General features: G+C 52.1%; 6 protein-coding genes across 6 annotated transcripts; 3 read left to right on the forward strand and 3 right to left on the reverse strand.

Moving 5' to 3' along the window:
* Positions 1-1853: 1853 nt before the first annotated feature.
* Positions 1854-2192, forward strand: POSPLADRAFT_1149540 (hypothetical protein; the record flags this gene model as incomplete). The annotated part of the gene is made up of 1 exon (XM_024486317.1): positions 1854-2192. The coding sequence occupies one exon, from the start codon at positions 1854-1856 to the stop codon at positions 2190-2192; it is 339 nt and encodes a 112-aa protein (XP_024336853.1).
* Positions 2193-5897: 3705 nt separating this feature from the next.
* Positions 5898-7275, reverse strand: POSPLADRAFT_1149145 (hypothetical protein; the record flags this gene model as incomplete). The annotated part of the gene is made up of 6 exons (XM_024486275.1): positions 5898-6016; positions 6055-6091; positions 6656-6717; positions 6780-6921; positions 7138-7159; positions 7238-7275. 6 exons carry the CDS (start codon positions 7273-7275, stop codon positions 5898-5900), a joined length of 420 nt encoding a protein of 139 aa, XP_024336854.1.
* A 1805-nt stretch (positions 7276-9080) lies between these two features.
* Positions 9081-10198, forward strand: POSPLADRAFT_1048486 (hypothetical protein; the record flags this gene model as incomplete). Its single annotated transcript, XM_024479527.1, has 3 exons — positions 9081-9108; positions 9161-9357; positions 9410-10198. The coding sequence occupies 3 exons, from the start codon at positions 9081-9083 to the stop codon at positions 10196-10198; spliced, it is 1014 nt and encodes a 337-aa protein (XP_024336855.1).
* Positions 10199-10798: 600 nt separating this feature from the next.
* Positions 10799-11125, reverse strand: POSPLADRAFT_1149393 (hypothetical protein; the record flags this gene model as incomplete). The annotated part of the gene is made up of 1 exon (XM_024486298.1): positions 10799-11125. The coding sequence occupies one exon, from the start codon at positions 11123-11125 to the stop codon at positions 10799-10801; it is 327 nt and encodes a 108-aa protein (XP_024336856.1).
* Positions 11126-12794: 1669 nt separating this feature from the next.
* Positions 12795-14081, reverse strand: POSPLADRAFT_1048487 (hypothetical protein; the record flags this gene model as incomplete). The annotated part of the gene is made up of 4 exons (XM_024479528.1): positions 12795-12848; positions 12899-13458; positions 13523-13903; positions 13961-14081. 4 exons carry the CDS (start codon positions 14079-14081, stop codon positions 12795-12797), a joined length of 1116 nt encoding a protein of 371 aa, XP_024336857.1.
* An 866-nt stretch (positions 14082-14947) lies between these two features.
* On the forward strand, positions 14948-16408 carry POSPLADRAFT_1149123 (glycoside hydrolase family 16 protein; the record flags this gene model as incomplete). The annotated part of the gene is made up of 7 exons (XM_024486269.1): positions 14948-15096; positions 15149-15313; positions 15371-15556; positions 15622-15859; positions 15912-15999; positions 16061-16117; positions 16179-16408. The coding sequence occupies 7 exons, from the start codon at positions 14948-14950 to the stop codon at positions 16406-16408; spliced, it is 1113 nt and encodes a 370-aa protein (XP_024336858.1).
* Positions 16409-16493: the final 85 nt, after the last annotated feature.

Consider the following 16493-nt stretch of genomic DNA (forward strand, 5'->3'; position numbering starts at 1 on the left):
TTCGCTGCCTGGGCGAAGATCCTGTCGGCAGCATCTCGGCCCTCCACGCAGGCAGAACCTGTCAAAGGCGACATTTGTCCGATAGAAACGGCTCGGCAGAGGCACATTCCGCCGCAACGTCGTCGCTACTGGCGCGTCGCCAGCACATAGCTGTGTGATGCATGAGCACTGTAGGTTGCACTCCGATTGCTACTAAGCGCGCGGGCGGGAGAAGACCGCCCGCTCCCATAAGCACTATACACCTGCAAGTTCGTGGTGCAAGGCTCTACCTGTATGCATGATGATACCCTCCGACGAGCGTCAAGCTCAAGAGACGCCTAAATCCGTCACCGCCTTTGTCAATCACATCGGACCAGTGTGGTGATTTTGAACGCGAGTGTGGGGTAACTACAGATCGGGCTCATAACCATGCCGCTATCGATGCTCATACCTCCTCACAGAAACGCTGGTTCAAGCTCCTCGGCGATGGCCGAGAGACGGGAGGTTGTGGAGCTCTAGCATGGAAAGCATGCGTTGTGCTTGAGAGTTCCGCGTCTCAGCGTAACGTACAAGCAAGGCAAGGGTACCGCAGAGGATGCCTTCAATTAATCCACTACTGATACTGTGCTGAGCTCTCGAGTCGAGAGTAAAGAAGACATGCGCGCGACCTGATGGGCCTTCCACCGGCGTCAGCAGGGGTCGTGTTATATGGCTGTCTGTGCGCAAACATGCCATGACATATCAAAGCGAGGCTGCATTGTCATACGCGATTAGTGGTATTTTCCCAATCGCAAGTTTGAGATATAATCCCAGTCATGAGATTACTTGTAAAACACTCTGACAGCGAAAATGGTCCAATTTTTTCACTGGCGGTGATGCTGCAACATGAGACAATGAGACAGGGTTCTTGACAGTGTTCGGCGATGTCCCGGCATTTTTGTATATCACAATGCTACACCGTCAGGCGATGGTTGTGATGACGCTTGCGTTGTCAAAGCAGGGCGATGGGCGCCATCTTACCTGAGACACAATCAAACGCCGAGAGCACGTTGGTTATTCTTAAGCGCCGCGTTTCCGTAAGCGGTCATGAGGGTACTTATTTCAAAACCCTAGTCGATTTGCTTGGGCGCCGAGCTTCAGACATGAACACGAGCGACGCGTTCGTGTAGACGTATGTGAAATCTGCCGAATGCAAACCAACCTTAAACGTCTAGTAATCCATGAGGCATTCGTTGTTGCTGTCAAGTATCAAGGATGCGCTGTAAGCGTCCGCGGCTGTGCGTCGTGCGAGCAGCTGTCGCACATAAATTGTGAGATATCTTCAATAGTTGGCCCGGAATATTAGCAATATGGCACCGGTTAAGTCCGACAACTGTCCCAAAGACTCACCGTTGCCACGCCCGTCTGCTCCCAATCGCAAGTGATGCACATCCATGCAACACCGATTAGACGCATCGTCCCTTCTTGGTGTCTAGCCCGTTCATCAGTATATATTTACGCCATATCACATAATTCATGATACCTATTCTGGCGCTTTGAAGAACGTAAAATTTGAAGACTGAAACTCCGAGGTCATATTTCCGGTCTGTACTGCTGCCATCACTTCGTCCACCACTCGCTTACATGGCGCTGCCATGCGTCTGGATATCCAGGTATGTTGCCGTCGTTGACAAGGTGAATTTTGCCGCTTGACAAGAGCTCTGAACATCGGGGACTGGTATAAAGAGAAGGCAGTCCTACCTCCTCCTTCAGACAACAACCGAGCAACATCCTCTCCCAAGTCCACCGGTGAGTGGAGTGCTCATTTCCTCGGACTGTATCCCACTAAATAAGTTTCCTCACCGGACAGACAAACGTTCATCGTTCACCTCATCATGTCCTCGACTAATGTTCAATGCTGCTGGGGTCATACGCCCTGCAACGTTTCCTTGGACGACATCAGCGCCGCCGGGATCAACAAGCATCTGAAGACGTACCATTTCGCCAACTGGCACCCGCGAGATCGCGCCACCTGCCAATGGCAGACCGACGACGGCACCTGTGCCTCTGAGATGTATTGTGGCAACCTCGGCAAACACGTAGCTGCGGTCCACCTACTTGTTATGCAGCGCGAGTGCCCGTACTGCGGCGAGGTTTTCGCCAGGAGCGATGCGCTTTCGCGACACATTCATTCCTATTGCTCTGCGGCTGGTAACGCTGCTCCCGCGGGCTGAATATGGACGCCCCATTAGGTACGGATTACCACAACTTGGTCCTATCCAGACGTTGATATTTCTCTACCCCTGGGAACAGTAGTTGGACATGCACTCGCTTGAGAATGATATGAATGAGCAAGGAGTACGTACAACCAGGGCATTTCCCATCGACACACATTATAGCGCCTTTATGATTTCACTGTTTTAACTGCTATTTGCTATGATCCGTTCCTGCCTTAACTTAGTTATCTTCCGAAATCGAGTGATTCTGATTTTTTTCGGTGTGGTGCACATTTTAACCGCTGCGGGACGCATGACATCTATATTAGACAAGGCGGTGTGATATTTACAGATCCCACTGATCACTGATCAATGTGCGTCAATCGCGTTACCACTGTGTATGCGAACGTACCTGGGGATTGGCTATGAGATGCGATTGAAACCAGTGGCAGATAGATCTAGAAGGATGTAGGGCGTGGATCACGCTTGGGCAATTGGACTGATGGGCGCTCGACAGGTCATTCAAAGGTTGTGTATCACAGGCGCATATTTGACCCGGAGGACCATAGGACACGGCAATTAATCCCCGTATACTTCGTCTGCTGCTTCCTTTACTCTTGTATAATGCAAAATGTGTGGAAGAATTCGGCCATTATGTTGATGGTCAAAATTCGAACGAACAGGAGTGCGGGAGAGTCACGCTGTGCTAACACCTGATTCATCTGCTGCAATAAATCCAGAGGCGGTGAGAATATGTTACTGACCGCAGAGGGGCGGTTATCATGGGATAATCTGAGGATATCCATGAGAGCGCTCTCAGCCACTTGCATGGTTCCAGCGCCAGTATTGCCTAGGCCGCTTGTTTCAAATAAACTTCTTGAACGGCCCTGAACCTACAACAATGGACAATATTAGAGAACCACGGTGTCACGGAACGGTCTTTTCTCCCTTGTATCTATCATCCGGCGAACAAAAGAACTCGGCTATACCGAAAGGTGCTCCCAGCAGCGGTGCAGTCTTGGACCCCAGTCCCTGTGATCCGTCAGGTAACCATGGAGTTCTATAGTCGAGAAACGTCCTGATGCCGAATGACACGGCAGATGGACACGACGGGGACATCTGTGGTAATTTGGAGTGTCTTGATAATTCTTTCAGTGAAACACGAGCCCAGAATCTAATGTAGACCCATTGTACACTTAGCTGAAACATGTTTGGGGAGGCGATACATAGGGACTTCGCCACGGGTACAAGCATAGGCTGGTCGTGGACAACGATGGCAGTCGTCTCTGGGGAAAGCAAAATGAGGTCGATCTCTAGGATCTATCTTCTATAGAAGAAATGGCAAAGACCAATAGCGTTCTTCTAGCTCTCGCTCTTTGAGCGCGTGTGTGAACCTGTACTATAATGACCTCTATCAGATCATTGAGGACTCAAGCACAAGCACAAGCGCACCTTGGGTTTAAGCCCATTAGTCACAAATACGCACGATAGGAGAAGATGGGTAGGCTGCGGGCCACTTATTGACCATGACAATGGTGAATCTGTCGACTCCAACTTACTGTCCATGGGTCCATGGGGACGGGCAATCCCTCCCTGAGAAATTGATCGGTTGGTCTCGTGCCCAGACCCACCGTATCCGCACCCCACGACCGCGAGTCTGGGGCAGTTCAGTAGGCGCACCGCCCTTCCGTTTAGCGCCCGTTCAACAGTCACAGATCTTGATACCGCATCATTCCATACCGAGCCTATTTAGGCAATTACTCCTAGCAACTTTCGCGCGCGCACCTGCCCGCCTGTACTTCACTGTTACCAATTGACCGAATATGAACCATGCCAATGTATACTATAAGAGGCAGAAGACTACACAGCAGATTTAAAAGCAACATAAGACGACTGTTCACAGCTCAGCAATGGCCTGATGCATTTATGGTTGAGGGGTTCAAGGAATGTTTTTACAATTGAATTCAAATACAAGAATTAATAAACATATACAGTGTGCATATACATTCTGTTGCACAACGCTCGCAGCACTGAAGAACAGGTGCGCGCGCGAAAGTTGCTAGGAGTAGTTGCCTAAATAGGCTCGGTATATCAACGGAATGATGCGGTATCAAGATCTGTGACCGTTACACGGGCGGCGCTAAACGGGCGCTAAACGGAAGGGCGGTGCGCCTACTGAACTGCCCCAGACTCGCGGTGGTGGGATGCGGATGCGGTGGTGGGATGCGGATGCGGTGGTGGGATGCGGATGCGGTGGGTCTGGGCACGAGACGGTGATCGGTTAGTAATCAGGATCGGGCTCAAGATCTGGGCAAGCTGTCTTGCAGCTTGCCGCGTCGCAGCTTCATCATATACGTTCTCCGCAGCTACAGCATTATCAATATACAAGAATGTCCAAATTATACAGTCATAGATACATGGATACTTCTCCGTACTCATGCAATCTAGTGTTCCTTGCTGCGATGTGCCTTGACGCGATTCGCGCCGCACACGGATGCCCTGCCCCCCAAATGGAAATAAGACATTTCACCCCCGCGCGTCGACACCAATTAATCTCTTTGTGTGCGCATTCATGTCAATATGAGCACTCATTTTTTTGCGACCTGTATTCATTGCAACTATGAAATGTAAATTAGAAATTGATACAGTCCTAATTATTTCCTGGGCTGCAGATGCCCTGTTTGTGATTTCCGTATTTTGTTCTTTATTAGACGTGACTTGACGTGCTCTTTCAGCACCATTCAATATCCCTTTTAGAGTAAAAATTTTGATCTCTGTTTTCATTGTCTCGGAACACCTTGCTGACGTGCATGGTTTCACCTTATGCACAAGAAAAAGAAAATTCTATTCTCAGTGTCTTTTCGGAGAATTCTACTTGAACATATTCTTCCTGCAGAGCAATATACGAATATTGTCGTAGGACGCTGTAGCCAGGATACCCACACTTTCAATTATGAAATCCAAAAGCGCCAAGGTCGATTGCCAGTCGTGGCGCGCGCAAAGTATTACAAACAATGCCAAATACGATTGCATGTGCTCGCCACAATCCCAGGTTTCAATGTCTAACGTCCGCGTCAACAGCGGTGGGGTCTTAGATCGGCCTCAGTCCCGGCGATCCGTCTGGTGATCATGAAGCTCTAGGCCAAAGGAATTTGCTAGTACGAGAGCGCACGGCGTTGCATGCACCAAAACATCGACCTTTGACTGCAGTAAGGATCATTGCATAATCTGGCGGACACAACGGAAACATCTGTCATGGTTTCGGGGGTCAATGAAACACAAGCTGGGAAGTTAATGTGGATTCATTGTATACTTGGCTGAAACATGTTTGGGGAGGCGATAGGCAGGAACTTCGCCACAAGGGAATAAGTTGGTCGCGCACAGCGATGACGGCTTTACAGCAGTGCCAGGATCGTCGCGGCGCGTCGACCGCCGTCGGGCCTGCAATAGCTCGGTCATGCTCGCGCTGATCAAGTATCCGTGCAGAAGATGAGTAACAACACGGCGGAAGTATTGTGTATAGGAACGCAGTGCTGCTGCGAACTGGCTGCTTAGTGCACGTACCGTAGCACAGCATTGTCGTTCATGCACTTAAGCTGCGAGGATTCGCTCGGAATTGCTCGCAGAGTCTACGCTAGTAATTTTAATACATTTTCCTCTCTCTCGCGCTTTCGACCCGATCACTCGAAGTTCGATGTTCCATTGGTAATTCCATGCACTACTTTATTCCTCTACCAAGGACCTTCGACTCCTGGCGCCGCGTTCCTCGCGCTGTATCTCGATCCTCCTCTCGTAGTCCTTACGCACAACCCATCGTCTCCGGGGAAAGCAAGTTGAGGACACTATATCGGAGATCAATGCATTTGCCTAACTAACGTACTTTGACCGCGTGTGAGATCCTGTATGCTGTCCTCCACCTGATCATCAAGGATTCACACAGAAGCACAAGGCTCAAGCTCGCCGTGGATTAATTCTATCAGCTACAAACGCGCATGATCCGAGAAGATTGTTACATTCCCGGACGCTTATGGCGCTGACCACAACGACGTTGAATCTACAGAGTCCAACTTACTGTTCGGTCGCAAAAATCGCAAACATGGACCAGTCGTGGCGCGGAATCAACAGACGCGGTCACGTGTTCACGTTTAGTGACACGCGTTTGAGCGTTTCTTCAACGCACGAAAATCTGGCCCATAGACGAAGAATAAATATAAGCCGTAGTTTATGCACTTAAGATCATTCAGTGCTCCTGTGTCTGTAGCAAGCTGCTGGACATGCCGTCGAAAGATTGTGAAGCACGAGAACGAAGACACATGATTATGTAGCAGTATTACATAGGAGGTATGTATAAGTAATTTGAATCCGATCTAGAACAATGCAGATGGCATGATGAATGTCTTTAAAAAGGGCGAGGGGTACGTAGGCATGATATAGCATATCGCAGCCGAACACAAATATCCGTGCGATAGGGATACGCATACTTGAATAAGTCTATAGTCCAGCAACATGAGCGATGGATGGAGAATTCTTTTCGCATTAAGAACTGCGTCAGACATCTGCAGAAAGAAGTCATCAAAAGTTAGATGGGACAGCGGCTGCACTTACCATCGACCAGCAACAAGTGTGCCATCACTGCTTTATGCATCCAGATGGCAATTTCCAAAGCGAATATGACGGCGTAGAGCGTCGCTTCGAGAAAGTATTGCGCCACAATCTGGACATTGATGCCGTAGCGAGCGTAGGTGCACTGTAGCGATGTGCTTGCCAAAATTCTGGTGGAGCAGAGTCTTGTTGCATTGAGTACCGTTGTTATCTTGCCATTGGCAGTCGCCCCGCGCCCTGTTACTCCAGAGACCATCCGCAAAATGATGCTCCTTCAAATGACGGGTGACCCCGGCAGCTGTGGTATCATCCAGCACAATGCCGCACTGGTTATGAGGGACCCCCCTCGAGAATTACTTACAGTGAGGCAGATGCTGGCGGTTCTGTAGGAACGGGTGACGACGTATCGAGCAGCAAAACGTCTGAGTGTATACCCCTATAACGCTGCGCACAGGACGCACCTCGCCGCCATACCAGTGGCACCCGAAGCATGGGACATTGTCATCGATCAAGGAGGCGGGCAGCGCACGGAGATCCTAATTTACATACAAAAGCAGTTGTGAAGCGTCGTAAATGGAAGTGTTTCCGAATGCTCATAGTCATTCTGTATATTGATTGTCAGCTCGAGCCACCATATATTTGCGCAAACCTTATATAGGTTAGTATTGTTGAGAGTTCAATTTGCGTACTTGCCAGTCGCACTCATTACGCCAGATACGGATAGCGTAGTTTGGAGCAAGATAGACTTTGTCCGCCCTTCATGGGACTACTACCACATGAACATGAATCACATGAATCACATAGCCCATGAAGGCGGCTACAATGTTGCAGCACCGACCTTGTTACCGCGCGTCTTGGCAATGGATCTGGCCACCGCTAGCGCATACCACCGGAGATTCGTGGACCACTTCCTACATTGCGGCCGCCGGAGATGCTGCGCCTGTAGATTTGAAAATGGGAAAGTACGCTTACTGTTCAGTTCAATGATGCGCGCGTGACGTATCTTTCTTGGAAAAGTTGCCTACATTGGAGTGAACAAAGGATTCACTCTCCGAATGTTGTCCGGAGTACCAACGAGGTGCAGGAAATAAAAGGAGGACATCCGGCTTCCGAATATCGAAAGAAACTCATCAATAAACGCCGCATATTCGAAGTTTCGAATATGGCAGATAGCAGATTACATAATCGTCCCTCACGGACAGCTGATGGCTACAGCCTGTACGCTATTCTCAAGCTCCCCTTATTCTAGAAAGTCCTGTATTTCCTGGCTTTTCTTACAAAAGGTGTAGAGGTAGTAGCGATTTCCTGCTAGTAGGCCGTTCCTCAGTGTACGCTGTATAACAGTAGACCTCGCGTGAAGCGAGACATAGATAGACACCCCGCGCTCGCGGTAGCGTTAGAGAATGTATTACGGTAGGATGGACCGCAGTCTTAGAGTCTGTGCTAGTATCTAAACGAGACCTCCTCATGTCGCCGTACGCATTGTCCCGCCCACAGGCGGGTCAGCAGCGACCACCCGCTCGACCCTACGTCCTGCGTGCGCTCTGCATCGCTCTGGGCATCCTGGAAGGATACATGAACAATGAATTCGCGTACGAGAGCACCCTGCACGCCTGATGCGCGTGCCTGACATCCTTCAGTTCGATTGCGAATATCTTGCAACCTACAAATAAAACTGGGCAGGCTACACCTGACGGGCGCCTTTCTGCGCGCACCGTGAGTCTGCCAGCGGGCTATCCGACTGGCCCTACAGGCTACCACAGAGGAGAACCTTGGCGATGCCGAACGTTTTCTTCATGACGCCATGTCCCATACTTACGACCACGAAGCTACCATGATGGGCATTGTCTCTAGTTTCTGTGACCTCTCTCCGCCTGCGTTTCGTTGCTCATCACGGAACCTAATTTCATGGGTATGACTCCCGCTCCGTAGTCCTCGGCGTGCCGTGCGGAATCTCAAGCACGACTCGCCAATAGAATGAAATCCAGTCAGTACCAATCAAACACTGACCACTTATCTTTCAATGGCCTAGCCCTAGCTGCCGTTGCTCATGACCTCGGCACGTTCTCGCTTTACAAGTACTATACAGCCATGAGACATCCTCTAGCCCGTCAGAGGTCTTACCGTCGGGGATTCAGAATGAGCGCAAGCTGGGCCATATGACCTAGAGCTGTGCGGGTGCGCCGAATATTCCCCGCTGCGGCCAGGATTTATGGCAACAGTGCACGACATGAATGCTTCAGCACTCTAATCGCTGCTTCACCACGTCTTGTTGTACGTGTATACGACTCAAGTTACAACAAGATGGTGAAAGAGTACAAATATCTCTCGAGTAAGTCGTCCAACTACCCCGACGACTCAACATATCTTATCCCCAATGGCAGAGGAGCAAGTTGACTTCTTCATGGAGAATGGCTACGTCGTCATCAAGCAGGGTTTCACGAAGGAGAAGGCAGCTGAGTGGACGAAGAACATGTGGACACGCCTCGGGCTTGACCCGAACGACAAGTCTACCTGGGACCGCGAGCGCATTCATATGCCATGGCACAAACGCGAATCTGTCGCAACATTTGCACCCAAGGTATGCCTTGTAACGTTGTTTCAAAAGCTTCGGAGGTCTGAACAAGCATTAGGCCTGGGATGCGATACAAGACCTGCTTGGCGGCGAAGAACGCATCGATGAGCAAAGCAGCTCCTGGGGCGACAGTTTCATCGTGAACCTCGGCACACCCGAGCTCGAGGGGCCCGACAAGCACGTCGCACCCAAGGAACTCGACAACTGGCACGTCGACGGCGACTTCTTCGTGCACTTCCTGGACTCGCCCGAGCAGGCACTGCTCGTGATCCCACTCTACTCCGATATCAAGCCGCGCGGCGGTGGCACGTACATCTCGCCCGACGGGGTCGACCTCATCGCGCCATACCTCGCCGCACACCCCGAGGGCGTGCTGCCCACGGGACTCTCATTCACGCCATCGACGAGCACGTGCGCGGAGCCGAAGGACGACCCCCACTACTGGTCGCACCTGAAGGAGATCAAGCGCTGCACGCGCTTCGTCGAGGTCACGGGCGAGATCGGTGACGTTGTGCTGATGCACCCGCTCATGCTGCACTCGGCGTCAAAGAACCACCTCCGGGAGGCACGCGTCATCACGAATCCCCCGGTGTCGCTCCGAGAGCCGTTCAACTTTGCCAGAGAAGACCCGGAGGAGTACAGCCTGGTGGAGCTCAAGACGCTGAAGGCGCTGGGTGTGGATCGCTTCGAGTTCAAGCCGACCACCGAGAGGCGTCGTGTCACCCCGCGACGCGTGCTATTGCAGCAGAAAATGCTTGAGGAAGAGAAGAAGCGGCTGGAGGGATTGGCGAAGGCTGCGGATGCCGTGAGCATCAACAGTGTCAGCGCACTGATCGCTGTAGCTTGAGCATTGCGTCGTACTTTCCTGTGCTGCACACGCTGTCTGTGTTCCTTCGAAACAGGGATATACAAAACATCGCTGAAGTTTGCGACGCTCCATATAACATCCGACCGCCGATTTGTTGGCCTCTGAGGCACGTATCGTGTACGTCATTCGCCATCGTCGTGGGTTGTCGGCGAGCTACACTTGAAACAGATAGTTGGAATCCGACCTTGCGTTCTGTGCCATCCTATGCTATACAGACTCCTACCGATGAGGCGTCGCTCCGTATTGTGATGCAACAATATAGCGCGATAATTGACGCATGCTCATAGATCATTAAGCTACCCACAGTCATACGCAGATATAGGAGTTTACACTAGGTCCCCGGCATGGCCACAGCGAAACAGAGCATACAGGACGGGCCATAGGGGTGATGTAAAGAGAGGATCATAGCCCAAGGTCAACCTGGACAACACAGTAAACAGATCATGAGGAAAGATCAGCTGCTGTAATCGGTACAGAATATGTCCGTTGGGTATCTGGGTCAACGTGAGTTCTAGCGCGTAGTCCATACTGGAGCATTCACTGACAATTGTCCTCATAATGATCCGCGGAGACTAGTGTTCAGGTCTTCGGACAATATGCGTCCACATGACGTCGAAGAGCGTCAACTCTGGAGAATGTGGCATGGCAGAGACGACATGTCCGCTTCAATGTCTGCAGATGGACCGTCGCGGTGTGTTTGCCAAATGTTCCATAAAACATGTCTCTGTTGCAACATGCGCCGTCGGCACCCCGCCAAAGGCAAGGCCCGCGATATCTGTTGTGCCAGCCGCCGACGTTGTAGTGATGATCCTTGAGATGACGAGCGATCCCCGAAGCCGTGACGTCGTCGAGAAGGATGCCACAGGGATGCGCCCCCCATCTGCACGGTACCGCCAGCGCTTCCATTGTAGGCTTCGTGACCAAGGTCCTAGCAGGGAAATTAAGATGAGCATTCTCATGGATTTGCGCTTGTCTCACCTTTCTAACATTGGTGAAGTGGACAGCGGGGAGCGGACGAGGAGTTGCAAATCGAGCTCGCTCGTTATATCCTCGCATAGAGGCGGACATCACACAGAGGTGTCCCGCGGGGAGCTCTGTCGTTGACACCGTAGGTGGTTCGTCTCGCATTGACCAAGCACTGTACAGCGTTAAAATTCACTTTCTTCTCAGCGTTGCGACTGAGGATAGCGATGCTCCGGACGCAATGAAAGCGCCCAGATGGCGGCGTGATGGCAGCGAAGAGCATGTGTTGATCGGGATCCCGAGCTGAAGACTTCGGGCCTGCGGCACCATTGTCAATCAAGGACGTCATATATCGTACATTACTATATCATACCTTGCGCTGATGTCATCACAAGTGGTCCAAGCCGGCGTTGGACGGGCTGGAATGAAAGATGAAACCCCATGGCTAGGCTTTGCTTCGTTGAATATCGGAATATCCAATATGAACCGACGTCTTTGTGGAACTCCCGTACAGATTGTGAGGGTGGTATCGTCCGAGGTTGTGTATACGTATTCCGCGGGCCTGCGAGATATTGATGAAAATATCGACGTGATGACATAGCACTGCCCGCAGCCGGTAATCTGGTCCACCTATGCAGACCACGAATAAAATGCCATTTCCTGAGTGGGTGGAGGACACGGTATAGCCGGTTGTCCAACTTCGCCACGATGATCTATGGCTGCACCGCGATGGGCGCGCTTATCGGCTCTAGATCTCAGCCATGAGCCCATTATTATACGCCTAATCGCCGACGCACTTGATGGATATTGAATACCAGAGTTGGACACAAGGGATCTTGACAATGAACTCGGTCGTTCATGGCAGGAAGCATGAAGCCACTGAGCGAATGGTCGAGGCAGGCGAGTGTCGGCTGCTCCGGAGCAGGAACGCATCTCCAGGCTGGTCACGAGCTGCCGCATGTTTGAGTACAGGGCTCAACGCCTGGTGGCCGCGATACTACAGCACTAGGGCTGTTAGCTTCGCAGGGAATGTAGCGGATCTAATTACAAGCCCGAAGATCCGTGCCGCTAACAATCTACCCTTAGCGGGCTAATCCACGCAGTAAGGGCTCTGGTGGACTATAGCCTCGCCTACGCAAGCAGGCGCATCAAGACACAAAGTACTTCTACAGGCCTCAGAGTCCCCAGACATCAGTACGCTGCTCGATATCTGACCACCTACTCGACACCACACCCACGCTCTGATGTTTCGGCGGACGGCTTCAGCAGGGCGTAATGGGGCCCCCGTCGACGGGTAAGCTGCGGAACGCGACATGGTCACGTGTAACACGCGTTCGCTGGGCGCTACTCTATCCAGTTTTGCCTGCGGATCACCCAGCGCGACTTTGCGTCCCGACACATGGTTCGACATCACAATGAGTGAGAAGCAAGATATGCTTATACAAGCTGGTGACAACCATCTTTAATGGTTTCGCTTGTAAAGATGGTACAAGGCTGTCATAGAGAAGATGACGTTCACTTCGACAAGTAGATATGCGAGTGAATTGCAAATTCCGTCGAGATCATCTAGATTCCTTCGAATTCAGTCCGAAAGTGCTGTACGGAGAGGTTGTCATATCATTTGGGCGAGGAACTCGACGAATCGCTCGGGCTCGTCCCAATGAACCTGTGGACAAATGGGTCGATGCCGACGAGAAGCTTCATCATAACACTTACAAAGTGGTTCGCTTGCTCGAGCCGGTGAAACTCGACAGTCCGACCTTTGCCCTGTTCTTTGTATGCCTTTGCCATGTGCATAACCCGATGGGTGGCGTACACGCAGCTCCCCGTGGACATGTCACACCACACGACATTCACCCTGAGCTTCGGCCAAATGGTCTTCTTTCCTCCGCTTCCGTCTTCGGTCTCGCACTCAAACAGAGCCCGACGCAGGTTGTCTTCGTACACAGCAGGGTTCACGAGCTGTATTCGCACTTGCGAGCGTGGCATCACGCTGGCGTCGCTTACCGCTGCAACCCCCTCCGGACCCATGCGCACCACGGTTGGCACCCAGCGCGGGTCGGGGTCGCTCTCGTGCCGCGCTGTGCGCGCGACAACCATCTCGCCGAACCCCGGCGTCTCAGCGTCCGTGTCCAACGTGACGACTGCCTGCGTGAAGTAGCTTGACACCCAGAGCGGGAAGGTCGCGGCGATCTGCTCGGCGTTGAGCGACTTGTCACGCATGGGCGTGTAGAGGCCCTCGAGTGCAGGCGCGCCGATGGCGGTTTCTGAGATGTCTGTCGTCGCATAATGGTACACGGCTCGTTCACAATAGACGATAATTCTAGATGCGCTGCGTACCATGAATAAAGAAGCTACGGAAGTATCCCTCGAGTACTTCCGCGGTGTCTTGGGGCAAGTCATTGGCATACGCGAGCAAGGGGATCGTCTGGAGGTTTCCTGATGACCAGCCAAGTAAGGAGATACCACCCGAGGGGCGGCTTGCTCCTTCCTTCTCGAAGATGGGTGGGATGCGCTCTATCTCAATGAACCAACGCATGAAAGCGGCAAACTCGAGCCCTCGGGTCCTGATCGTGGCAGCCTGTACTTCTTTTTGTGGTGACGATAAGCCGTCTAGCTCTTCAGGCGAGTACCGCGTCGAGCCGGGATAATCGCGCGAGTTCACTAGCACCAAACGCAATTTGCGTGCTGACGCGAACGGTATCATCTTCCTGAAAACACCTATATACTGCCAGTTGTACAGCTCCCGTCTTGGTATACTGAAATTATGATACGCACCGCTGTGGAACTGCGTCCCATGCACCAAGACGAGGGTGGCATAATCGCGCGAGCCCTCAGGCGCTCCACTGTCTTCGTAGTACAGGACTGTACCCCTCCCGTCAACTGGACCAACAGGCATCTCTAACTTGGTGGGGGAGAGTCTGGATGATCAGCAATAGGAGGCGTTATAAGCACGACGATGCATGGTGTGTAAAATTTCGCACGAAGTCTATTCTGATGCTGTGATGCTTACAGATCATTGCACGTTCGCAAAAAGAGCATGAAAATCGGCTAAAATGCAAGGGGCTCTCTAGACGGTTGAATATCAATTGCTTAACGCGCAAGACAAGTGCCCGCCGATGGATCAGACCGCTACAAAAGAACAGTTGCCAGAAGGTGAATGTCCGGATAGTGTTCTAGTTGAGCACCCGATTCAAGATGAAGCATGTCGTTGTAAACTGGATGCGTGAACAGTATTGCTATCATCAGTCCAGCCAGGTTTCTTGTATAACCATGTCATCTGGCAGTGTTACGTCGTGTGTGGCGAAATTGAACGTCGATGAGCCATTTCCTGAGTCCCAAAGGTCGGACTTGGAGCGAGAACAATGACTAATGCTTGTGAAGCTTCGTTGATGCATATGCATAGACCAAACGCTCGCGTCATGGGCTCGAGGCGGACATGTGGTCGATCGTGGCGGCAGTCTCCGTGCCGTCACGATCACGTGACATGCGCGTCGGGTGCATCCGCATTCGGGATCTCCGCACGACGTACGGGATATCGTTGTCCGGCCACGACATCCGCCCCCGCTCTCCACCCTGCATCCGCCTCTTGCAGACCATCATAGTCGCAAAAATATGGTGCTCGCATCAACCGGCAAAACATGACAGACCCTCGTATTTTGTCAGCCTTCAGTCTCGATTTGAACGGATGATAGGTATATAAGTTTGGTTTCTTCATCGTTTCCTCCCCCACCCACGAACCGTACACTCATCTCCCACCACGAGATGTCTTTCTATCGCGGGATTCTCCTCACCTCGCTCCTTGTACCCTCCGCTCTGGCCGGAAGCTACTCGTTATCCCAGAGCAACGTGGGATCCGAGTTTTTATCGAACTTCCAGTGGGAGAACATCACCGATCCTACAAATGGTCGAGTGTGAGTGCATAGTCCCCCAAATCCCCCACGACTTATGTTGACCGGCAAACAGGGAGTACGTCACTCAGAGCACTGCTCTGGCAGAGAACTTGACCTATACGTCGTCGGACACTTTCATCATGCGTGCGGATTATACCACGACATTGGATGCTTCGGGCCCAGGACGCAAAAGCAACCGCATCAAGAGCAACACGAAGTACAACACTCATGTCGCTGTGTAAGCACCGTATCGCGACTGTGCACCCCTGACCGCTCGGCTGACGAGGTTCCACAGATTTGATATCCGACACATGCCCCAGGGATGTGGCACCTGGCCTGCACTCTGGGAAGCCGACGACACCGTTGGTACTTCTGCCGGCGAAGTTGACATCTTAGAGGGCGTCAACGACGTATCCCCTGATAGCGTCACTCTGCACACAAACGGAACTTGTACCATGCCATCTAACCGCACAATGCTTGGGTGAGCGCCTCGCGCGGGAGACCCAGAAGCGTCGACAACTGATTTTCATTCTCGTACACGTGCAGAACGGCCCTGTCAAACGACTGCAGCTCGTCAGCGTCCGTCGAGAACGGTAACAATGGATGTCCTGTTAATGCACCGTACACCTCGTCATATGGCACTGTGTTTAACACATACGGCGGTGGATGGTATGCTGTTGAGCGGACGTCGGAGTACATCCGCGTGTGGTTCTGGTCGCGGAACGGCACGACAACGCCGTCCGAAGTTAGCTCAGGCGCGAGCAACATCAATACGGACAGCTGGGTAAGATCGCGTTGTGCCGATCACTAGGCGTGGCTCACACCGGCCCTTGCAGGGTACTCCCATCGCGTACTTTCCCGATACGAATTGCAACCTGAAGGATCTTTTTGGAAACCACAACATCATCATCGACTTAACGTTCTGTAAGTCATGAGTCCGCAGTCATGCCCGTGTGATGGCTGACGAATGCCTGCGCCTGATAAGGTGGTAGCTGGGCTGGAGAGGCCTTTGGCCCCGCAGGGTGTCCTGGCAACTGCACCGGTGCGTGCCCAACATCTTCTTCATGCCCACGGACGTCTGCTCATTTACGGCTGCTTTTCAGATTACGTCAATAGTAACCCGTCCGCATTCGAAAATGCGTACTGGGAATTCGCCGCGGCGCGTGTCTACTTACCCTCGTCGTCAGCGTCGAACAGCTCGAATGCGACGTCGACGAGCAACTTCTCTGCGGCGTCGCCGTCAAGCACCTCGTCCGGCAGCTACGTCACGCAGGCGCTCTCTGTGCCCGTGCTATTGTCGATGCTCATCGGGGCCGTGTACATCATGAACTGAGATTGCACTATAGAGACGGATATCACGGCTGTAAGCGCTAGAACCATACGACACGGACCTAACGATCATGTAGTCTAACCCGTTA

Source organism: Postia placenta (assembly GCF_002117355.1).
Source record: "Postia placenta MAD-698-R-SB12 unplaced genomic scaffold POSPLAscaffold_11, whole genome shotgun sequence".
Classification (NCBI taxonomy): domain Eukaryota; kingdom Fungi; phylum Basidiomycota; class Agaricomycetes; order Polyporales; family Adustoporiaceae; genus Rhodonia; species Rhodonia placenta.